The sequence below is a fragment of the Eurytemora carolleeae genome, unplaced genomic scaffold (assembly GCF_000591075.1).
Source record: "Eurytemora carolleeae unplaced genomic scaffold, Eaff_2.0 scaffold486, whole genome shotgun sequence".
NCBI classification, from domain to species: Eukaryota; Metazoa; Arthropoda; class Copepoda; order Calanoida; family Temoridae; genus Eurytemora; species Eurytemora carolleeae.
In genome coordinates this window covers 138855-163198 of record NW_019396419.1, presented here as the reverse complement: position 1 = coordinate 163198, position 24344 = coordinate 138855, and the positions used below count along the sequence as shown (strand labels likewise).

At 33.0% G+C, this 24344-nt stretch overlaps 3 protein-coding genes across 6 annotated transcripts in view; all 3 read left to right on the top strand.

The window, feature by feature from the left end:
* LOC111702943 (uncharacterized) overlaps positions 1 to 1687 on the top strand; it is a 12873-nt gene extending 11186 nt beyond the window's left edge. For all 3 annotated transcript variants that reach the window (XM_023474763.1, XM_023474761.1, XM_023474762.1), the window contains exons 8-9: positions 317 to 415; positions 1002 to 1687. In XM_023474763.1, the coding sequence (XP_023330531.1) occupies positions 317 to 415; positions 1002 to 1055 (153 nt within the window). In that variant the 3' untranslated portion in view covers positions 1056 to 1687. The remainder of the gene's footprint in view (positions 1 to 316; positions 416 to 1001) is intronic.
* LOC111702945 (protein phosphatase inhibitor 2) lies at positions 1687 to 6720 on the top strand. Of its 2 annotated transcripts, none has more exons than XM_023474764.1 (6): positions 1687 to 1802; positions 2776 to 2839; positions 4141 to 4286; positions 4599 to 4650; positions 5530 to 5637; positions 6189 to 6720. In XM_023474764.1, exons 1-6 carry the CDS (start codon positions 1714 to 1716, stop codon positions 6306 to 6308), a joined length of 579 nt encoding a protein of 192 aa, XP_023330532.1. In that variant the 5' UTR covers positions 1687 to 1713; the 3' UTR covers positions 6309 to 6720. The 2 variants fall into 2 exon arrangements, with proteins under 2 accessions (XP_023330532.1, XP_023330533.1); XM_023474765.1 differs by lacking the exon at positions 1687 to 1802 and adding an exon at positions 3244 to 3965 and having other exon boundaries at positions 2770 to 2839.
* Positions 6721 to 6778: 58 nt separating this feature from the next.
* Positions 6779 to 24344, top strand: part of LOC111702942 (structural maintenance of chromosomes protein 3) — a 30169-nt gene continuing 12603 nt past the window's right edge. Inside the window, exons 1-16 of the mRNA XM_023474760.1 lie at positions 6779 to 6958; positions 9961 to 10150; positions 12245 to 12352; positions 13016 to 13088; positions 13347 to 13410; positions 13772 to 13836; positions 14480 to 14530; positions 15858 to 15936; positions 16366 to 16452; positions 16841 to 16934; positions 17522 to 17666; positions 18027 to 18239; positions 21826 to 21915; positions 22367 to 22481; positions 23657 to 23832; positions 24113 to 24166. Of these exons, the coding sequence (XP_023330528.1) occupies positions 6803 to 6958; positions 9961 to 10150; positions 12245 to 12352; positions 13016 to 13088; positions 13347 to 13410; positions 13772 to 13836; positions 14480 to 14530; positions 15858 to 15936; positions 16366 to 16452; positions 16841 to 16934; positions 17522 to 17666; positions 18027 to 18239; positions 21826 to 21915; positions 22367 to 22481; positions 23657 to 23832; positions 24113 to 24166 (1760 nt within the window). The 5' untranslated portion in view covers positions 6779 to 6802. The remainder of the gene's footprint in view (positions 6959 to 9960; positions 10151 to 12244; positions 12353 to 13015; positions 13089 to 13346; positions 13411 to 13771; positions 13837 to 14479; positions 14531 to 15857; positions 15937 to 16365; positions 16453 to 16840; positions 16935 to 17521; positions 17667 to 18026; positions 18240 to 21825; positions 21916 to 22366; positions 22482 to 23656; positions 23833 to 24112; positions 24167 to 24344) is intronic.

The following is a 24344-nucleotide window of genomic DNA, read 5'->3' as shown; positions in this document are numbered from 1 at the left end:
CCCCCCCCTATTTATCTATTTACATGTTCGCTTTAGCCGGCCACCCTCAATACAACAGCAAAGGCAGTTTTAAGCTTTTTTCCGCATTCACTTTGGGAAGTTTGATCTCTGGTCAAGAGGGGGGGGGGGGGAGCCGAGGCTTGCGCCCACCCTTTGTTGGACTCATTTAGAAAAAGATGTATTTATAATTTTTGTTATTATTTAGAGGGAATTTTAAAGCTGTTCTAGTCTTATTATTTTGGTATTTATGAATTGGAGCCGTTTTAATACAGATCCGGGGAACAAGTTGAAAGAAATATAAAATCTGTTATTGTAGAAACGACCCAAACGTTGCTTGATCGAATTATCAGAATCTGAAAACCTAGAAGAAATTTTATCCTCCACGAAGTGCTCGGGAAAGAAGAAAATCAAGCAGGTTGGATTATTTACTACGGCTTGTCTAAATTAACTGCATAAAATCGGCACTTCAGCTAAAATCATGATTTATTATCACCCGCGTGTAAACTTCGGGAGTAACTATGACGATGATTATATTAACCTAGCCAATGTCGGGCATTCCAGCTAGTTAAAAATAATGCTCAGAAAAAGTGTACCTTATTTAAAGGGAGAGGGGGGGGGTATAGTTTTTTTCTAGTGAATATATCTTTATAAAATAATACCCCATATAGTATATTAAGTTTTAATTTTTGATCTCGATCCAGCGCATGTGTAAATCATATAATAAATCTTCGCAAATAAATATATACTTGTTTATTATAGTTTGCGAAACGGCGGGACCTAATTGACTGAAATTTTTTAAAGAACCCCATGGGGGTTATACTGGGGTTAAAAAGGGATTTAATTTTTTTTTTCATAACATTGGCAACGCCGGGTACTCCAGCTAGTTGAACAAAATTCAATCTTTATAATCCTTTTTTCGCCCATAACTGTGACCTTACTAATCCTTTTATTTCCTTATACCTTAATGAGTTCCTATTAATTATAGACATTTTATATTGCAGAGACCAACTGAACGGATGATCCTTCAGTTATCCAGTGAATCCGAGTCTGATTAAGAGGATTATTGGATTATCTCCAATCTTTAGCGCCAAAATACGCACAAAATACGTACTCGAAAAACTTACTATTTTCTGCTAGAAAACTACAAAAGAAACCTTTTACATTTAAAAAAATGATACATTGTTTATTTTTCAAATTTTCTGATTAGTCCCTAAAATCGCAACTTCGAGCTATACACGATATAATGTGGGACACCCTGTATTAAATTTGTTTGAATTATTAGTATCCAAAACTTGCATTTTTATTTTGTATCCTGTATGTCAAGAGTCGTTTATAAATGTCATTTTTACATTTAGTCAAGGCTTAAAGATAAAATGTGTTGTTTAATGATAATAATGTTGATTGATTTTGATTTTCGTTGTCTGTCTAATTTTTTAAAATCAATTTTTTGTTTTGGAAGACGACAATTCCGATAGTTTTACGATTCCATTGTTCGACAGCAGACTCAACTATCTATCTATCTTCGTTAGAATTTAGAAAGGAGAATACTTAACTTGGAGTTAAAATTTGAACTACGCTTGAGATTGTTATCATTTGTTTGATCAGATATATATATTAATTGTTAAGTATTTGTTATATTCAAAATGAAGTGTCATTTGTTTACTATGAGATGGAACTTTTTTTCAGATTATGCGTTGCATGAGTTAAAGGAAAATGGCCGAAAACCTTAAGAAAGTCCCCAAGCGGGGAATCCTGAAACAGTCGACAAGTTTCGAGCACGGTGGCGACGAGTCTGCTCCAAAGTAAGACATTACTAATATTTCTCTTTTAAATCCGACTTCAATATCTTGCATGTTTCTAAAATTTTATTGCAATAATCTTCCTATTAAAATTTTTACTTCTCTAAATTTGAATATTCCTGGGCCTAAAAATTGTTCTCTATGAAATTACCATAATTTTTGATCGAAGTTCAGTCTATTCTTATTTAGACCATGAATTCTTCATACGTATATAATGAGGACGGATTCGGCTCGTAAATATTTCACAATTTTTTATTAATTTTATGCATCAGATAATTTTTTAGTTTTGATATTATTTTACGCTGATTTAAGATAGATTTATGTAATGAGAGCAAGATGTCATTTTATATGTTTTATTGACATTTTATTACCTTAACGGACTGTAAGCGTAATTTCAAGTGACCCTCCATTGAGAAATGGCAATACCCGATTTACAACGGTACTCTTGAAACTTTTATGAATCAAGAATAAAGTAGATATCAATGTTAATTTTTATTTGCTGTTTCTCTGTGAAAGTGACTTGCACATTTCTTGCATAAGGTATAAGAAGCAATGTATAACCTCTCAGAAAATAACACTTTTATCATCTAGTCAGGAAAACCACGATATTTTTACATTTCAGATCAGACTAAGGTTTCAAGGGTACCGTTGTAAATCGGGTATTGCCATCTTTGCATGGAGGGTCACTTGAATTATGCTGACAGTCCCTCTAAGCCGTTAATTAATCCGTAAATTGTTGCTGATTCGTTTCTTAGTTAATTTGTTGGAAGTGAGTAAACTCGGATCCTTCTTTCTTCTTTAAAAAAAGCTCTTCGCTAAAATATTTTCTGATATTTTTTGAAATTCTATGGGCAACGCTAGGAAATTCAGCTAAAACCACGATTTAATACCAAGCGCAAATAACAATGTAAACTTGGGCAACGCCAGACACTCAAGCTGCTAGGATTTCTTTATTCAGATTTTTATTTGTTCCTAGATGTATGAAGGAACCGCATTTTGATGAGATGAATATACTGGCAACTCTTCATCCTGCTGACAAGGTAACTATGTATTCCACATAGGGTTCCCTTTCCGATCCGATCTGATCTGATAAGAAAATAATTACAGAACCCCACCGGTGCTTAGATTTACTGAATTTTTTTTGGTACAGGTCAGAAGAAGTATTTTAAAATTATTTTTCTTCTTTTTTGCTAATTTTTTTGCTAAAATTTAATGAACCTTATAGAGATAAGGAAAGTTTGGATAATCTCTCTTTTTTGAAGAGTTCAGACCTAAAGATTTTTTTTGCAGTTTTCTATTGATATTTTGACACTTGTATCTGGATCCGTGGGTCCGCTTAATTTGCGAATCTAAATCCAGGAAGCCGGATTCTAAGTACCAAGTCTAGCTCCATACTCCTTCCTCGCTGAATTTCAGAAAATTAATTGATATTTGGGTATTTAAGGTAGCTTGAATGATAGACCTAGTCCACCAGGTATTGACAGATGGAACAGTCTCAGAGGCTCTTCTGGTCGGCAAAATGACACTAATAGATAAAAAGGCCCCTTCTTTGCTCGTCAATCAAATGCGCCCACTCACAGTCTCGTGTGGGATGCTAAAAATCATCACTAAGGTGTTACGATGTTACATGGATGAATGGACAAGATATGTGAATCAAAAGAATATTATGGGAGAATCCTATATGGAATCAGATCAGGCTGGTCAACCTCAGATTGTGTTTTTATACTGTAGTTACCTATACGCAAAACTAAGAGTAAAGGTCGTACCATATCAATCGCATGCCTATGTTTTCCCTATGCATATCGGGGCTGGGTAAAGTCCTACACAGTACACACTATGAAGGAAGGTGTCAACTTTGATGGCGAAGTACTTTCAGCTTTGTTGTTTGCAGATGATTTAGTACTGATCTCCAGGACCAAACGATAAGGAATGGAGCGTATGCTAAGAGCAGTTAACAGATTTTGCCAAGGGATGGATGTGAAGTTAGCTGTCGAGAAGTGATGCTTACCACGGGACCCTCAGAGACTTATATAAAGTATCAGAAAACGATCCAAGCCTGGAGGCAGTTCTGGTAGGCAATGATCATGGAATAAGAAAACTGATAAAGTTCTCAGATCTATTTTTGAGGCAGTAATGAGGTCTCCGCTAGATCAAAGGGCTAGACAGGTAGAAGCCCTGAAAGAAGCGGTGGGGGGTACATCAGATACAATCTTATCTAGGCGGAGAGGATCTCGCAAGTAGATTTTCTTTTTCCCCTACAAACCTACGGAACGATAATATTTTTTTCGNGGATTCTTTGAATAAAAATATCCATGCAGCTCTGGAAAATTTAATTCTCTAGGATTACGGATTCATGAAGATCGATGAACCGAAGACTCCGTATGGAGAGTATGATAGTGATGGAGAAGGAGAGAAGGATGAGCTAGATGCAAACCTTCTCGCCGCCAGGATTACAGCAGACGGACACAAGGACCCCAGAAGGCGAAGGTAAATCTAAATAGATGAAAGTACTTCGCTCTATATTTATATGTTAGGTATAGCTGGACCAAACGGCTGGACCAAATTGGCTGAAATGTTTTTTAGGGATCCCATGAGTAGGTACCCTGGAAGTAACATAGGCTACAAAAAAACGAATTTTAACGACGGCACTTGTAAATAATACTAATAATAAATTAACAATCCTTGACTTCGCACCCCTGGTTGGAGGGGGGGGGGGGCTTTATACAGTACACCCCAGAAGTTACAAAATTTGAGAAGCAATGAATATCTGTAAAAATTCTCATCATAATAATACTACAGGGTGAGTGAGCCTAGTGGGGATGAGGAGGATCTAGCTCTACTGAGTACAGAGGTAGGAATTAATATTTGTTATAGAAAACTGAACACGTTTCCATTTATTTAGCTCATGCAGTGCTTAGAATTCAGTTGATTTTGATGCGGATACGGATCTTTTTTAACAGTTCAGATTTGGGAGAGCAAAAGATCATTTTTCTTGACAATTCTTGTTGATATTGTGACTTTTTGAGCTCCTATTAAGTACGGAGTGTGAGTAAGTCAAAGAACAAATTGTACATCAAAATACTATCTTTTTCATTCTTTTTTGGTACTTTTTGAAAATCCAAAAACTCGTTTATTTTTCCCAATTTACCGAATAAAACCCCAAAAAAGAATGTTACTACTCCGCGCAATGATATATAATTTATTACTTCTGGGGGAAGAAGGGAGGTGGGCCGTGGAAAAAATGGTTTTTCGAGAAAATATACACCCCTGAGTTTTTAATATTGAGGTAAATTACACGCAAGCAGATAATCACGAAAAATACCGAAAAAAGCGACCTCTGGGCCAGAAACTCTCTTGTTTTGTTTATTGTGATTGTAACGCTCAAAAATAGCTTTTTTTTGTGTCAAAGATGATATTAATCCAGATTCCAGACCCAGTTCAAAAATATTTCCCAATTTCTTTTGATGACGAAAATTTCCTAAATTATTTTTTTTTTGTATCTATTTGTTTGCTTCAACTTGACTGACCAGTGAGCATTAAGGGTTTGTTTACAATCTTACATTTGTCAAAACTTGAGATTTGTCTTTTTTAGATCTGAAGCTTTTTTAAAGATTTTGGTTGATATTTTGGATACGGATCTAGTAAGCCAAAATATTGCTAATTTGGATCCAAAAAGACATTATGCTGACCCATGACCAATTTCATTTAGTCTAATTGTTTTCAATATTAGGAGCGTGAGCAGAGGTTAAAGTTTGAACAGAAGAGAAAGATGCATTACAATGAGTTCCAAGCGGTTAAAATAGCTCGAGCTCTCATGCAGGAGGAAGGAGTCGGCGAGGTAATAACATTGCAATTTTAAAGGGACTGTTCATTTATTTCAAAATGATAAAGCACGTCTAAAGATTCCACGTAAAGCTATTTTTCGCGACTTTTTTAATTCTTAAAAATATTCACCATATTCACCAATGCAACTTCTTTGATATTTCTTTAAATAATTTCCTCTAGTATTAAATAATAAAATAATTTCGTCCATGCTGACTACCTTTTTTATCACAACAAAATTTTTCTTTATCTTTAAGGGATTGGAAGCATATCATATAGCAAGGAAAAAAAGGATTTTTTTTAATGTTTAAACTAGTTTATAGTGCAGGGGTAAAGGAAGATGACGACTTTAAAGCAATTTTTAAGTCTTTTTAATGTTGTTACAAATCAACTTTTTTTACTAGTAGCTTAAAATCTCATATGGAGTGGAATTTTGCTATGTACAATGTACATTGTACACTGTGCAATTGATTTGCTTTATGTTTATTGGACTATTTAAAATCTAAACTTTATTCCACAGTTTTCTGGTTTAAGTTCTGCTATAATCTCAATCTTTCTAAACTTCAGGTGAACGAGACTGCAATGGGTGAGAATGTACCTAAACTGGAGGAGATGGCCGATGTCTCGCCTAAACCTGAAGATGGGAGCCAAGTATCCCCGATGGAGATTGCCCCATCTGAATCCTAAAAGTCCACGACTCCAACTAAATCAGAATCGAGAATTTATGCTACGGAAGTCCGAGCTTAATTGCGTTTTAAGCTCCAGTAAATTCTGAACACTGTTCTGGAGTAAACGCTGTGGAATGACTTGATCTAGGAGTAATGCATGTGTAGTTGTCACAGTATTCAACGTTTAGTATTTAGAGATTTAACTGTTTTAATCAAAACCTTTAGTGAGGCAGGGTTCCTACACCCATCCTCCAGCATTCCTTAGATTCAAATGTGATTCGAAATCAATGTTTATTTATGCCAAAGCTAAATATTTATTTATGTTTGTGATATTTTTTTGCAGCATTGAAATTATAAATTGTCGACTGTACTTTGAACCCGATTATGCAATAGAACATTTAGCATCACAAATAGAATACTCAAAATGTAAATGTTTTTATTACAAATAGAATACAAGTAAACTGCTAAAATTTGTAGAGATAAAGACTATTCTAGATTTTGACCTGGAGCAGAATGTATATAAAGTATATTATCTTGGAGGGGTTTAAGAGCTATAAAGAGAAGACTGTTCTAGGACCCCTGGATCAAGGACAGAACACTCTTCTAGGAAAGAATGGAGCAGGAAAATCAAACTTCTTCTGTGCTGTGGAGCTTATATTCTCAGAAAAGGGACATTTCATGGAGCTCGTGTTTTTTTGTTAGGATTTAGCGATTTCACACAAAAAAGGAATCAACAATTTCACACAAACGGGATTCAACGATTTCACACTAACAGGATTTAATGTTTTTACACAAACAGGATTTAATGATTTCACAAAATAAACAGGATTTAATGATTTCACACAATAAACAGGATTTAATGATTTTACACAATAAACATGATTTAATGATTTTACACAATGAACAGGATTTGATGATTTTACACAATAAACAGGATTTAATGATTTTACACAATAATCAGGATTTAATGATTTCACACAATAAACAGAATTTAATGATTTTACACAATAAACAGAATTTAATGATTTCACACAATAAACAGAATTTAATGATTTTACACAATAAACAGGATTTAATGATTTCACACAATAAACAGGATTTAATGATTTCACACAATAAACAGGATTTAATGATTTTACACAATAAACAGGATTTAATGATTTTCCCCCTGAATTCTTCATTTTCTCTCTAAACAAATTTATTGAATCTCGTCTATTTTAAACCATAAACATATGGGAGTTCCTAAAATAAATGTTATCTGTATTGTTTCCCGATATAATATGTCCCTTGAGTCTAAAATATTTAAGATAACAAGTTATAGAAATGTAGGGAAGAGAAAAAGTGTGGAAGGATCAAGGATTTAATGCAAGGAAAGTTATTTCAGAGATGTACGCAGCTTTTGTAATGCAGTGAGTTTACTGTCACTGGGCGGTAATTTAAACATAAGACGGATGTCGAAGTCTGACATAGGATCCATCTTTCACATAAATGAACAATGAAATATTCTGGTCATAGGAAACTATTATGTGAATTATCAAAATTTAATGCTTTTAACCTCCTCATACTAAACGAACACTGAGGCATCTATTCTTGTTTACAAATTCTGCCCAGAGAGAACTGATTTCAATATGTACGCAGAGTATACGCAACTGCAATTAACTTTCCTTGCATTATATTCTTGGGAAGGATAAGGTTTGGTGAGATAAAGGAAGTTAGGGACAGGTAAAAAAAAACGAAGATATATTTTTTCGCGCTTCGCGCACAACTTCATTAGAAAATATGTAAAAGATATAGCCTTGAGGACTTACGGAGTAAAAGTAGACAAAACCCAAGTAGAAAAATGGGAAAGAATTTCAAGAAAATATATATCCCTGGATCGACAAATGATCAACCACAACTTCTTTGCCAGTGCCACAAACGCCACAATATACTTGCTTTTCTTAACACAGCGTGTCCCAAAAAACATGGGAATTCAGTGACGAATTTGATATCGTCCTTGTTATGAATTAGCATTGTAATACCTAATTTCAAATGCCATAATATAATTATGTCTGCTGGAGTTTAATTTATGAAAACGGTAAATGGCTGTAAAGATGTGTCAATAATGTATCCGCAAGATGAGACCAAAGATAATATATATAGATATGCAGGCAGGTAGAAACCTCCTTCCTAAATTGCTTGTAGCAGACAACTAATTTTTGAACCTCTGAGAAAATGTGCAAGGAGAGACATCTATAGCAAATTGATTACTTTCTATATTCCTTTCTCTCCTTGCTGCTATCTGTAGGAAATACGCATTTGTGTTATATAAACATACAGTACGCGTATTGCATCCTGTATAGTTCAAGTGTTGCTATCTGGACCTGTTTGACCAATAAAATTAAATTTCAAGGTAACACAAAGATACAGTACGCGTTTTGTTTATGTTATGATCAGATCTTTTGTAATTTTTTCCTAGACTCGATGTACTTTTATAGTCATAATTTTTATTTAAATTGCGTTAATTTACGTATGCCATTCAGTACAACTAGCACATTTAAACTTTGTCTAGTCAAATTCCTACCTCAGTTTTATTTGCATTGTTGAATTTGTTTCATTAAGTACAATATGCAGTATACATTGTTGATACTATAGTACGCATTTAGTGTTATCACGCATAAACAAAGTGATAAATTAGCAACAATCCAGAGGATAAAATGCCATGCGTACGACAGAGATGGTGCTGTTTGCACATTTTCTCAAGACCTCTAAATTTATACCTGCCTGCATATCTATATATATATTATCTTTGGATGAGACAGACAAGTTTACTCTGTTTGTAAACTGCAATTTTCTTATTTTACTAAGTACAACCGTATGCAGTCAAAGCATAAACAAACAAAATGTGAACATAGCAGACAAACTCTTACAGATTACAGCTTTCTCAGTAGGTATCACTATTCTAAATTAAAGAATTATTTAAAAGACGGTATCGAATTCGTCACTGAATTCCCATGTTTATTGGGACACCCTGTACATACTTTTGAGGATTATAAAGCACTAAAATATATATATCATAAAATCATGTTTTTATAGCTTTCGAGTTTGTGGTAGAAAATAAAAAAAAGTTTAGAGGGAAGGGGAGTGAAAAATAAGAAATATGAATTAGATATATACTCTCCACTAAACCCTACATTTTATTCGGCCAGTTGATTGCAAATCACTACAGTACACACCGAAAGCTTAGCTGAGGGTGTCCTGCTATGTAAAAAAAATTTAGTAAACAATTTATTTAAAAATTCGTTAGAAAGCAGTTAAACTAAAACACTCTGATGAACATCCAGAAAAAGGATAAGAATTCATCTCCCTGAAAAGTTGTGAATTCTTGGGGTTTATTTTTAGATCGGGTTATAAATTTTGAAATTTTTTTATTAAGGACCACATACATGTCAAAAATTCTTAACTTATAGACTTTGACTATTCTTCATTGTAGAAGTCTCCTTTAAAAGTGAATAGGTCTGCGTTAGCAAATCCCATCATTTAAGTTTTATTTTATAGATTCAGTTCATTTTTATAGAGAATTATCAGGTTTCAGATAGAAAAGCAAGGATATCTGAAACAATTTTGCTCAGTTTAAAGGGCACCGTAAGATATTTAAAATCAATCAAAATTTTCATGAAATCGTGTCACAGTACTTCAACCTCAACTCAAAGCAGCGTTCTTCATTCATCCACAACTGCCAGGAGTCAAGGTCACTGAAGGCGATCGTGGAGATTATCTTCGATAACTCTGACCGAAGGTTCCCTGTAGAGAAGGATGAGTTTTCTGTCAAGAGGATGGTTGGGATGAAGGAGGATTGTATTCTTATAGATCATAAGAAAGGCAGGATGTGTTTTAATAAAACCAATTTTCGAATCATAATTTTATGCATATTTTCTTGACCTAATTTTGTAGGTAACGTAAGAACCTTATATCTGAAGGACAAAAAATCGGTTTTTGAGAGACCGAATTTTTTTTTGGATAATAGCCCTCTTAAATTGGTATTAAATTAGGGTGTCACAGTTAACATTGGTAATTGAAAGACTACTTGAATATCATCTTTGATTTCCAATAATTGATATATGATATAAAGTTCATAAAAAAAAGATTGAACGTTGAATGAGGTTTCCAAAATGTTTAAAATTATAAAAAAGGTATTAAACATTTTTACAATTTTGTTGATTTTAAAATGACTGGAATTTGAACAAATTTCTCAATATCTCCGTCAATATTGAAGGTAAACAAGTGGTAGACCACATTTTGGAAATAGTTTTTAATACGTTAAATGTTTTAACTCTGATACTACAAAATCATATTTACGAAATAATGCCGCTTGGAACAAAGAAGTCGTCATTTAATTCCTAAGTTCATATAACAACTCCTACAAGTTATCATTGTAAAAGTAGAGTAAAAGGAATTGAGTCTGTGCCACAAAATCAAATTTTCTAATGCAAATATCTTTGCAACCTAAAGAAGGAAACCTTTGATATTTCAAACTTAGATCATTCGATTTAACCAAATAAATAGTTTGAAATATCTAAGGTCTACGACATTGGGTTGTTAAGATATAGCGATTAAAAAAATCTGAGTTTGTGGCAAAAACTCAATTCCTTTTCTTAAGTTGTAAACTGCTGGTCATCTTTAAATATTTTACAATATTCTCTTAATATATCCTCTAATTGTAGGATCAAGAGTTGAATATATGAAATTATAGGGTTACCCACCAAGGATGAGACTTCACATTTGATTGTACGAAATTTAAACTGTATGTTTCCTAATATAATTTAAACTGCGTGTTTCCTAATATAATTTAAACTGTTTGTTTCCTAATATAATTTAAACTGTTTGTTTCCTAATATAATTTAAACTGCGTGTTTCCTAATATAACTTAAACTGTTTGTTTCCTAATATAATTTAAACTGTATGTTTCCTAATATAATTTAAACTGTTTGTTTCCTAATATAATTTAAACTGTATGTTTCCTAATATAATTTAAACTGCGTGTTTCCTAAATATAATTTAAACTGCGTGTTTCCTAATATAATTTAAATTGTTGGTTTCCTAATATAATTCCCTGCAACTGTAGACTTGCTTCTTTCATTGTCAAATCACTAAGAAGTCATAAAAAATCTTTATTTGAGCCAAAAACTAACTCAACCTTGGAACTGTCAGATTTTAAGAATTTCGGGTCGTCTTCATAGTCTCATTCTTTATGGGTAACCCTGTATGTACGGGATGACTATCATCAGAGACAACTGTACGCTTAATCATTCTTTCCTCTTTAATTTAATGGTTCCGAACACCTTGAAACTGTTTTCAAAAAATTTAAAATTAAAATTAAAATGCTTGTTAAAGAATAAGGATTAAACTATTTCATCCATCATATCAAATCCCTTTTGCTCCATCAATAAACTGAACAGTAACAAATAATAAGCATCATTTGTTAAAGACAAAAATTAAAAAAAATTTGAATTTATTCAAATTCCAATTATAATTCAAAGGATTAAAAAAACGATCATTAAGGAAAGAAAATTTTTTAATTTTTTCAAAATTTGTTGAATTGGGTATCAGAAGATGCGTCTTGAACCGCTGAATATTTAATGTTGATTTATGAAAAACTGTTTTTTTGGATTTGTTTTTTTCTAATAATTTGGTTAATTTTCAAAGGATTTTTACGAATTTTACGTTTCTTAACTCGTGGTGGTTCAAGACTGATATTTTGATACCCACGCGATTATAGATTTGCGAAACTTCTTTACACAATAAACACAAATCTAAATAAGTTTGAAAATTATAACAAAACATTCTCTAATCTTTTTTAAAAATGTATCTAAGAATTAAGAACTGCATACATTTGACTAAGTTGATATCGTCGTCGAATTCTCATTCTTTGCGGGTTACCCTTAACAAATCTTTTGATTTAAATACTTTGATCAGTGACCCGAGCCGAGTTAAGAAACCTGCTGGCAACTGCTGGATTTAGATCCGAAAACCCGTACAATATTGTCAGACAGGGACAAATTAGCTTATTCTCAACTGCATCAGGTATTTGTCTATTTCATTTCGCTTACAATTTCGCTTTCACGCCACAAAAAAGAACAAAATAAGAAGTGTGATTAAATTTAAGAAATCTGATTTGATCCTTTTTCGCGTTATCTTTTCTTTTTGCACAACATACAACGTTTTCAATCACAGTTTTATATTACATATAAGGGACTTTTTTAACAAAATGATATTGACCTTTACTCGCTCTGCTCGCGCGGAATAGACAAAAACGTGTTTACTCTTTCAGTCATATATATGACCTCAATTGACCTTTGATTAAATACTCTTTTCCTTTTCCACGAAGAACATAATCTTGTTGAAATTTTCCTTGCTCTTGAAAATGTTGATGTACTGGAACATTTGTGAAACTCTAAGCAAGATCTAGAAATCAATATTCGACTGACTAATTTAATAGATACATACGATTTAAACTTTTTTAAACTCAAAAATCTGAAAGTTATCAAAAACTAAGGGACTGAATTCTCACCACAAACTTGAATTTTCAAATTCTTATATCTTTAAAACCTGATGGTAACATTTTCTTCCTACATTGGGGAACATGAAAATCTTCATTAGAGAGATGCTGCTCATTTAAACTGGAAAATATTACGTAAATGATGTTCATGGTTTGTCAAAAACAATGAAAATTTTACATTATTTTAGATGCAACAAGACTGGACATCGTAAAGAAAATTGCTGGAGATTCTAGTTTTGAGACTCGGGATCCGAAAATTAGGGAAATTTTATTCTTAATAATTGTGAAGAGAGATTTTTGTTTCTAGTTAACTGGAAATTTAGATAATTATTAAACGATTAGGAAAATCTTTAGCTTCGATTTTTCTTATCGAAAATCTATTGTTTTGAAATAAATTTGTCTAAATACCATCCCCTATATAAGATAACTCAATAAACAAGCGAGATTGAATGATACCTGTAAAAAGGTTTTATCTATTTACATTTTATATTTACATGAAATAAATTCTGTGCATTAAAGTGAGAATCTGGCGAGTGTAAACCGGACTCTAAAGGGGATTGAAGAGGAGATTGGAGAACTTGAGGAACATTTTCAACTTAAGTTTATCTTAATAATGTATCATTTCTCTTTATTAGTATCAACACAACCTACCTGCTAGTATCCTATTATATCCTTGTATATAGTTGACATACCTGCTAGTATCCTATTATATCCCTGTATATAGTTCACCTACCTGCTAGTATCCTATTATATCCTTGTATATAGTTCACCTACCTGCTAGTATCCTATTATATCCTTGTATATAGTTCACCTACCTGCTAGTATCCTATTATATCCCTGTATATAGTTGACCTACTTGCTAGCATCCTATTATATCCCTGTATATAGTTCACCTACCTGCTAGTATCCTTATGTCCTTGCATTAAGTTGACCTGTATCTCTAGAAAAAAAGTGAAGAGCTGAATCAAGAACGTAAAGCTCTAAAGGATTTCAACAATCTTAATAACAAGTAAGTACAGGGTGTCCCAATAAACATGGGAATTTAGTAAGGACTGTTATATCGTCTTCGATCCATGTGGAATTTTTTCCTAGACTCAATTATTGCAGTATTCCAGTTTAAACATCTAATATCGAAAACGCCTAGTCTTGAGGTTTTCTGAATGTGGTCTACCATACATATATATATATATAAAATCTTTTTAAATGGCGGAGATATTGCAAAATTTGTACAAATTTTAATTTATTTCCTATATCAAAATTGTCTTATCATCTAATATCTTTGTCCTTTTTTAAGATACGAGAAAGGTAGATCACGTTATGAAAAGCTCATCAGACGTACAGACTCGTTTTTCTTTATTTTCTTTGCGATGCATTAAATATCAAAATTCAAAGACGACTTTCAAATCGACTCTCAATTCCCATGTTTATTGGGGCACCCTGTAGTGTAAACTTATCACTTCAAACCTTTGTTTACGCCAAAATAGCAAAACTAACTCTTAAAACGACATCTCAATTTAGTTTCTAAAATGTGTTTAAAACATTATCTTCTGTTCAGAACTAAACGATTTTAGTAAGTTGCGCACATTAGTATTTTTCTCGATCATACAATACCTGCAGTGTATATAATATTTTATTTTATTTCTAATTTTCAGGAAGAAATGTCTTGAGTTTGCTCTGTTTTCAAAGGAACTGGAGGAGATAAGGTAAAATCTTTGTAAAAAAAACCAATTCTTATAAAGTTGAAAAATTACCGCAAAACTGAAAAGGCTTAGTTTGCCTGTGAACCTCTAGATCTCTTACAATTTTATACCTTTCAGTTATATGGAATCTTTTACCTTTTCCACCTTGTTATGAAGGTTTCCAATCTCTTAATGTTCAAAGTTTTGTATATAAAAAGTATGCAAATACTATATATTTTGAAAACTTTAGAGTTAAAGGACGTATTTTAAATGGCCTTTTATGTCCGATTCATATCGGTACTTTCAACCTAGTTGTCTGATCAAGGATCCATACCGGTACTTTCAACCTAGTTGTCAGATTCGTCAGATCAAGAATCTATACCGGTACTGTCAACCTAGTTGTCAGATCGAGGATCCATACCGGTACTTTCAACCTAGTTGTCAGATCAAGGATCCATACCGGTACTGTCAACCTAGTTGTCAGATCAAGGATCTATATCGGTACTTTCAACCTAGTTGTCTGATCAAGGATCTATATCGGTACTTTCAACCTAGTTGTCTGATCAAGGATCCATATCGGTACTGTCAACCTAGTTGTCTGATCAAGGATCCATATCGGTCCTTTCAACCTAGTTGTCTGATCAAGGATCCATATCGGTACTTTCAACCTAGTTGTCTGATCAAGGATCCATATCGGTACTGTCAACCTAGTTGTCTGATCAAGGATCCATATCGGTACTGTCAACCTAGTTGTCAGATCAAGGATCCATATCGGACCTTTCAACCTAGTTGTCTGATCAAGGATCCATATCGGTACTTTCAACCTAGTTGTCTGATCAAGGCTCCATATCGGTACTTTAAACCTAGTTGTCAGATCAAGGATCCATATCGGACCTTTCAACCTAGTTGTCTGATCAAGGATCCATATCGGTACTTTCAACCTAGTTGTCTGATCAAGGCTCCATATCGGTACTTTAAACCTAGTTGTCAGATCAAGGATCCATATCGGACCTTTCAACCTAGTTGTCTGATCAAGGATCCATATCGGTACTTTCAACCTAGTTGTCTGATCAAGGCTCCATATCGGTACCCTTTAAACCTTTATCTGATCAAGGATCCATATCTCTACCCTTTAAACCATTATCTGATCAAGGATCCATATCGCTACCCTTTAAACCGTTGTCTGATCAAGGATTTATATCGCTACCCTTTAAACCTTTGTCTGATCAAGGATTTATATCATTACCCTTTAAACCTTTGTCTGATCAAGGATCCATATCGCTTGAAATTACGCTTACAGTCCCTTTAAGTATTTTTAAGCGCGTGCTCATTTCTTTTGTTTGCCACCCAGGGAGAAGAAGAAAGCGTTCGAGATGCGTCATCTCAATGGAGACATTAACAATCTGAAGGATGTTACGGCAGATTTACAGGTTATTCAACAACAAAACAATATTGATTATCTTTTTTAGAGAGAAATCCTTTAAATAAGATTACGCTTAGATACTTAAATATATTTGTATTATTAGGAGATTAAGGATAGATTTATGTATTTATGGATAAAGGATAGATTGATTTATAAAGAGATTTAGGATATGCTTATTTATTAATTTATTTTTAAGGGGATATAACAATGGATTTACTTATTATGAGATAAAAGATTTATTTATTAGGAGATAAAGAATGGATTTATTTATTAAGAGATAAAGAATGGATTTATTTATTAGGAGATATAGGATGTATTTATTTAATGGGAAATTAATGAGGGGTTTATTTTTTAGGAGATTAAGGATGGATTTGTTTATTAAGAGATTAAGGATTAATCTATTTATTAGAAGATAAAGGATGTATTTATTTGATAGGAGATAAAAGAAGGCTTAAAGGAACTAAGGATGGAAGTTGACCAGCTCAAGAGTAGCCTAGACGTGACACAGGAAAGCAAGGATCAGGTAAAATAAAAAATCATAAGGAATTTTTTTGCCACAAACTCAAATTTTTAAATCCCTGTATATCTACAACTTAATGGTGTAAACTTAATGGTGATATTTTATCCGTAGGCAATTTTGATCAAACAGAATATGAATTTTGCAATAACAAAGGTTCACGATATTGGATTACAAGAATTATGGATTGAGAAAATCAGAGTCTGTGACAAAAATCAGTTTCTTCGTTTAATTTTTTAACTATTTTTCTCGGTCATTATTTGGGTGGAGAGGAGGAAGTAAAAAGCACTTCTTTTTATCCGCTATTATTTGAAAAGTGTTAAAACTTGCAACTAAAGTTGAATAATTCTAAAAGGATGAAAAAAAATATTAATAAAACTTGCAATCTGTCTAGGAGGAGAAGAAGATGGAGAGGTTGTCCCACGAGATGGTCAGGTTAAAGCTCTCCATCAAGGATATTCAAGAAACCCAGTCACAGGATATTTCAGGTTCAGTTTCTGCAGAAGTGTTGCATCAATACAGAAAATTTGAACTTACATTTAACTTGAATGAGTTTCCTTTAAACTTAAATCTCTGAAAACATGTTTTGAAAAATAGGCGTAACAAAAAAGATAAAATTTTGATTTTATTCAATTAAAGCAATTTCAATTAAATAAAAAAATACATTAAACAATACGTTTTTAAACGTAGCTCCTTTTTCTACAGATCCATTGAAAAGAAAAGAATTTAAAATTCAAAAATCTTTGCTTTTGTCATTATAGGGTGTTAATTCAATACTAGAGAAGATTGAGATCGCTATAGTCGCTCTGATTTTCTAATGCCAATATCGTTGCAACTCACTGGCATTGACCTTAGATATTTCTAACATGAATTCTGTTAGATCAAATAATGTTTGAACTATCCAAGGATTTCACCTTAAGGTTAGAAAGATATAGGGATTAGAAAATTTTAATTTGTGCCAAAGACTCAATTCCTCGGCCTTACTAATACTAGAGAGTAAAATCAAAGCTAACGGAGCTACGAGATACCAAAACGGTACTATAGCTTGCAATAAATATTTTACATTGCTGTTAAGGTGAGCTGGAAGATGCTAAGAATGAATTGAATACTGGAGTTAGTAAGGTTGATAAGATGCGAGAAGAGGCTGCTGATCTAGCTCAGGAAGTTGAAGGGATTAGTCTAAATATTGATACTAAGCAAAAGAGAAGCAACTGGATTAGGAAAGTTTCAATGATTAAATGATTAATTGCTGAAAGAAAGTATTTAATGATCATTTAAAAAAATCCTTTTTCAAAACCATTTCAAACTGCACAAAAGGGTTAAAAGGTTTTCTTTCAAGCTGGCTTTGAAGACCTGGAAAACAAACTATACCATTCCATATTTTCATTTTAGTTCACTCTCTCCTGATCAAAGCTTCCTTCAACACTTGGTACGACTACCATGTTGGAAATCAAATAAAGATTAAATTAATCTGCACGTTAACAAAAGATCGAGATCAACCATTGATCTCGATATCCACAATACAAGAGTTTTCCGCTCTCTGAATTTCTTTTTTTCTTAATTTGAAATATTTCTGAAAGGACGAAGACAACCCACGGAGATCAGTTTAAAACCCGCAAGGATCGGGACACCTGGCTCTGCAACCAGATCAAGGAGGAGAAGACGAACCTGACCAACCTGGAGACAGGTTTAGCGGAGCTCAGGGAGGCAGAGGAGAACATCAAGACGGAGCTAACTCAGATCGATAGTGTGCACCAGGAGAAGAAGGAGGAAATAAGGGATATAAAATCAAGGTTTTTATCTCATTAAATAGTAAACGACATTCAGTATTAATAATAATTGCAGGGTGGCTAAAATGTACGGATTTTTTTATTTTGTAACCCTAAAATTCTACGGATATTTTTTTTCAAATTGTACGGATTGTACGGATTTTTATCCTGGAAATACACCGGGTTTTTTGAAATTTTCACTCATTTCAGCAAGTTTTTCATGTAAATTTCAAAAAAAAATCTCGTCAAAATGAAGTTAGTTTAACTTATTTTCTGCATTCTAAATAATATTAGATTGATTAACGTTTCAATTGACAATCAAAATTCATTCATAATTTTCGATATCCCAGAAGTGTTCATTTGAGAATATGTTCCAGAAGTGTTCATTTGAGAATGTGTTTATCTATCTGTCTATCTGTCTAGCTATCTGTCTAGCTAACTGTCTAGCTATCTGTCTATCTATCTGTCTAGCTTTCTATCTAGCTATATGTCTAGCTATATGTCTAGCTATCTATCTAGCTATCTGTCTATCCATCTGTATATCTATCTGCATGTCAGTTTATCTATCTTTTTATTTATCTGTTTATATATCCTATCTGTCTCTCTGTTTATCTATATGTGTATGTGTCTATCTGTTTCTCTGTCTATCTATCTGTCTGTCTGGTTATCTATCTATCTATCTGTCTCTTTATCAGATCTGAGAACATCCTCTCAGGTTTCTTCCGTTTATCTGTAAATATTTTCATTTTTAGTTTAATATTAACTTTCTTTTAATTGAGTGTGCAACCCCTGTACCACGCTATTTTTAATTATATTAGATTCTAAATCTGTACTCCACTCTTTCTAATTATAACTTAATTGTTTGGTTGTTAAATTGCCTACACACTGATCTAAACAGTTTAAAAAATTAGAATCAACGCTCTTTAGTTCTCCAGTTCTCTGGTTCTATGGTTCTATGGTTCTCTGGTTCTCTTGTTCTCTGGTAATCTGGTTTTCTGATTCTCTAGTTCTCTAGTTCTCTAGTTCTCTATTATCTAGTTCATTAGTTCTCTAGTTCTCTGGTTCTCTGGTTCTCTAGTTCTCTGGTTCTCTTGTTCTCTGGTTCTCTTGTTCTCTGGTTCTCTGGTTCTCTAGTTCTCTTGTTCTCTATTATCTAGTTCTCCAGTTGTCTAGTTCTCTAGTTCTCTTGTTCTCTATTATCTAGTTCTCTAGTTCTCTAGTTTTCTAGTTCTCTGGTACTCTGGTCTCTAGTTCTCTAGTTCTCTAGTTCGCTATTATCTAGTACTCTAATTCTCTGATTTTCTAATTCTCTGGTTCCTAGTTCTCTAGTTCTCTAGTTCTCTATTATCTAGTTCATTAGTTCTCTAGTTCTCTAGTTCTCTAGTTCTTCAGTTCTCTAGTTCTCTAGTTCTTTAGTTCTCTAGTTCTCTAGTTCTCTAGCTTTCTAGCTCTCTAGTTTTTAGGTCTCCAGCTCTCTAGTTCTCTGGTTCGGTTCTTTTGTTCTCTGGTTCTCTGGTTCTCTAGTTCTCTAGTTCTCTAGTTCTCTAGTTCTCTAGTTCTCTAGTTCTCTAGTTCTCTAGTTCTCTAGTTCTATAGTTCTATAGTTCTTGAGACAGTGTTGAATAATATTTTCAAAAATGGTTAAATTTTTCGAAAATTGTACGGATTTTTTAAAAAATGTACGGATTTGTTCGAAAAAATGTACGGATTGTACGGATTTTTTTTCGAAAATTGTACGGATTGTACGGATATTTTTTCGAAAATTGTACGGATTGTACGGATTTCCTATGAAAATGTACGGATTTTTGTACGGATTTTTTCTAAAAGTTTTGGCCACCCTGTAATTGTTAAAAATTTAAAAATATTAAGTTATTAACACATATGAGAGAAACAAGAAAAAAATCTAGTAAAAATCAGAATTTAAAATATAAATTAAAAACTGAAACAGGACTGTAAAGGGAACATTAAAAGATATAAAACTAGAAAGGCAGAATTCAGATAAAAAAAAAATAATTATATGGGTATATCAAATAAAAAAAAATTAAGGCAGATGATAGAAAATGAAAGCAGAATGTAGAAATGGAAGAAGCATAGAAAATAAAGATAGTTAGAGAAATGTAGAAGGAATGAGTTTGTTTGTCTGTCTGTCTGTCTGTCAGTTTGTTTGTCCGATCATAACTCAGGAACCACTGGACAGATTTGCCAAAATTTATATCAGGGAACTCGGGAGACCGACGGGAATGTTCTTAGCTCTAAGTTGAGTTGATCTACTTTAAAGGGAGTGTTCGCGAAAAATGAAAGGGGAAATAGGCTTAATGCGATACAAAAGCGCTTTTGATCGCCACTAATCTTACTTCTATCTGTTGCGTCCAAAAGGAGAAAATTGTTAAAGACGTCTCATACCGAATAACATGGCGTCCATACAAATTGAGAATATTGCAACATATGACTTAGACCGTAAAAAAATCAATTTAATTTAATTTAATCAAACAAATCATTCAGATATTACAAACTATAGTCATCGATTATCTTTCGCCACATTTATATATAGTTGATTTTTCATAATATGTTTTTATTGTTATGATCTGAGAGTTACTTATATAAACGTTTATTCCTGTTTCGAGGATTTTTGGTAATGAAGACGACATTTTCATATTTTCCAGGAATGTTCGAAAACAAGTTGTAAGCTAAATATTATTTTAAAATACAAAATCAAAACTAGTATGAAATATTAAATATATACAAATGTGGCGAAAGATAATCGATGACCATAGGTTGTAATATCTGAATGATTTGTTTGTTATTAATTTGATTTTTTTACGGTCTAAGTCGTATGTTCCAATTTTCTCAATTTGTATGTGCGCTACGCTCTTCGGTATGAGACGTCTTTATCAATTTTCTCCTTATAGACGCAACAGATAGAAGTAAGATTAGTAGCGATCAAAAGCGCTTTTTTATCGCATTAAGGATATTAATAAAATAGTCAATCTAAATATGGATATAGATAGAAAAGTTGATCTATAGACGGATAAAGGTAGAATAGAAGGATAAAGATAGAATAGTTGATCTATAGAAGGATGAAGATAGAATAGTTGATATATAAAAGTTGTGTTTAGGATTGAAGGTGATCAGGATTAAGTTGTGTTTAGGATTGAAGGTGATCAAGATTAAGTTGTGTTTAGGATTGAAGGTGATCAGGATTAAGTTGTGTTTAGGATTGAAGGTGATCAAGATTAAGTTGTGTTTAGGATTGAAGGTGATCAGGATTAAGTTGTGTTTAGGATTGAAGGTGATCAAGATTAAGTTGTGTTTAGGATTGAAGGTGATCAGGATTAAGTTGTGTTTAGGATTGAAGGTGATCAAGATTAAGTTGTGTTTAGGATTAAAGGTGATCAAGATTAAGTTGCGTTTAGGATTGAAGGTGATCAAGATTAAGTTTTGTTTAGGATTGAAGGTGATCAAGATTAAGTTGTGTTAGGATTGAAGGTGATCAGGATTAAGTTGTGTTTAGGATTGAAGGTGATCAAGATTAAGTTGTGTTTAGAATTGAAGGCGATCAGGATTAAGTTGTGTTTAGGATTGAAGGTGATCAAGATTAAGTTGTGTTTAGGATTGAAGGTGATCAAGATAAGAAGATGGACCTAGAGAAGGAGAAGGCTAACACAATGAGTCAGTTTTTATCCCTTGAAGGATCTGTCAGGTTTGTATAAAAAAAATTACATGGAATAAATTAAACCTAAAGGTTTAATGTTGAAAATTGATAACACCCCCCATCTATTTATATTTATTTGTTTTCACATTACGATTAATTTTCAGAGTGGAAAGTATCAAAGTTAAAGTTAAACTTTTCGTTTGTCCCCAGGCTCTCAACTTAGATTATTATTTTTTGTGAAATGTTAAATAAGTTTTATGGAGACATTTTCAAATTTATCTTTTTTAATGTAGATCTGAGTTTTTTTTTTACAGAGAGAGCATAGTTCATTTTCTTGGGGCTGCAATAAACCTATATATGTATACGGCAGTGATTCATGGTTTTTAGTGACATTATATTGAATTAGTTGATATGGGTTAGGGTTGAAACTGGCAAAGTTAAGTTATTGACATTATCCAAGAAATATCCCCGATATAGAAACTAACATTAAATATTATAGGAATGGTAACTTTGAGCAGGATAGGTTAGAGCAGCTGACTACAGCAAGATGGAGAGAGATTGCTTCAACAAGAGCTGAAATAAATAGTATCAACGCAGCCCAGACTATTGAGGAGGTTATTAATTACATCTCTCATTGTTCAAACATAATGCATCAATAATAAGCATCTATATAAAGTTGTAGCGCTGTTTGTCTGTCTGTTTGTTTTCCGATAATAACTCAGAAATCCCTGGACCAACTGCCTCATATTTTGATTTTGGAACTCGGGAGAGCCACGAGAATGTTCTTAGCTTGGTTTTATGATTCTGAGTGGAGTTTTATAGGAAAAAATAGCTAAAATCGTAATTTACGACAAAAAGTAACTATGAGTGTCCTGTTTCCAAGTTAGTTTGTTGTAAAATCTGAAACCGGATTTAATCAATTGTTCAGCAAACTAGTTTTAACTCCTTTAATCTGGTCCCAGGGTAAAATATTTTCTCTCAAAGTTAGTTGAATTAAATATGATTGGCAAATACTGCTGGGTTGATAAGGTTTACAATTAACGTTATTTTACATGCTACCGTAAGCTAAGATGATATTCCTATTGGAAAACCGAAAAATGTTCGCAACCCAATTTTATTGATGCCGTGATCTACACTTATTCATTAAATGGAGTGCTTTGTAACCAGTATTTTATAACCTAGAACCAAGTTTATATACAGGGTGTCCCACGAAACATGACAGAAGCAAGATGACTTGAAGGTCGTCTTCGATTGTTGAATTTATTTGCACTAAATCAGTCGTCATGAACCTATTTGTACATGTATGATTCTTGGAAGAATTATCACAAATTCGCCTAATCACTACTGAAATTTCCAAAATTTAGTCGGTCTTTTCTTTCTGTGAATTTTGATCAGATTTAACTTTATTCAATATATCCAAAATTGTCGGAATCGGAACAAAATTCTTCATATATCCAGTAATATTGAAAGCACATCAAAGGTAGACCACATTTTGGCAATGGCAAGACTAAGGGTATTTTGTGATTATTAACTCTATTACTAGATTTACGAATAAATGCCGCAAATTATTTAAAGATTAAAAACGACCTTCATGTCGTCTTCCTACTGTCATGCTTCGTGTGACACCCTGTGCTTAATCCAGATTTACTTCTGACAACTATTGTATATTTATAATTACTTTTTCATGATTTTTATAAATCTTGTTTGTTTTTCTTCAGATTTTCTCGGTTGGGTCCGAATTTAGTTTTTTTCTCCGATTTTTGTCCTATTACACTGATTGTATTGTTAGGTAGTGGATGGAGCTGATGAGAGGATACAAGATGGATACTATGGTATGGTTGCCAGTCTGCTGGACTGTGATGAGAACCTGTACACTGTAGTTCATGGGATTGGTGGGATGAAGATGTATCACCACGTGGTCTCCACCAAGGACGTGGCTAACTATATTATCAAGGAATGCAACAGGTTGTAATGTGCCTTCAGTTGAAACGATGCAATAACAAACGTGCTGTAAAGATCGTTTTTCCATTTTTTTAGGATTAATATATTGCAAAGTTTTACAAATACATGTTTTAAAGATATGTTATTTTCTGTATGCTTAAGAAAAATTTATATATTTGATCTGATCTGATCTGATCTGATCTGATCTGATCAGATCTGATCTGATCTGATCTGATCTGATCTGATCTGATCTGATCTGATCTGATCTGATCTGATTTGATTTGATTTGATTTGATGTTTGCAGGAGAGGATTAAAAGGAGAGTTCAATTTCCTTCCTTTGGATCAGCTTAGGCCAAAGTAAGATAAATTTTATTTTAAAAAAAATTATTTCGGAATATCTACCGGATGCCAAAGGGAATTGTGGATATGTCCTATTTAATGTAGGGGGGGGGGGGGGTCCCAGCCTTCATTTTTTGTTCAAATCTTCCAATTTGTTGGCTGCATGCATAATAAGGGAGACTATTTTTTAAAAAAA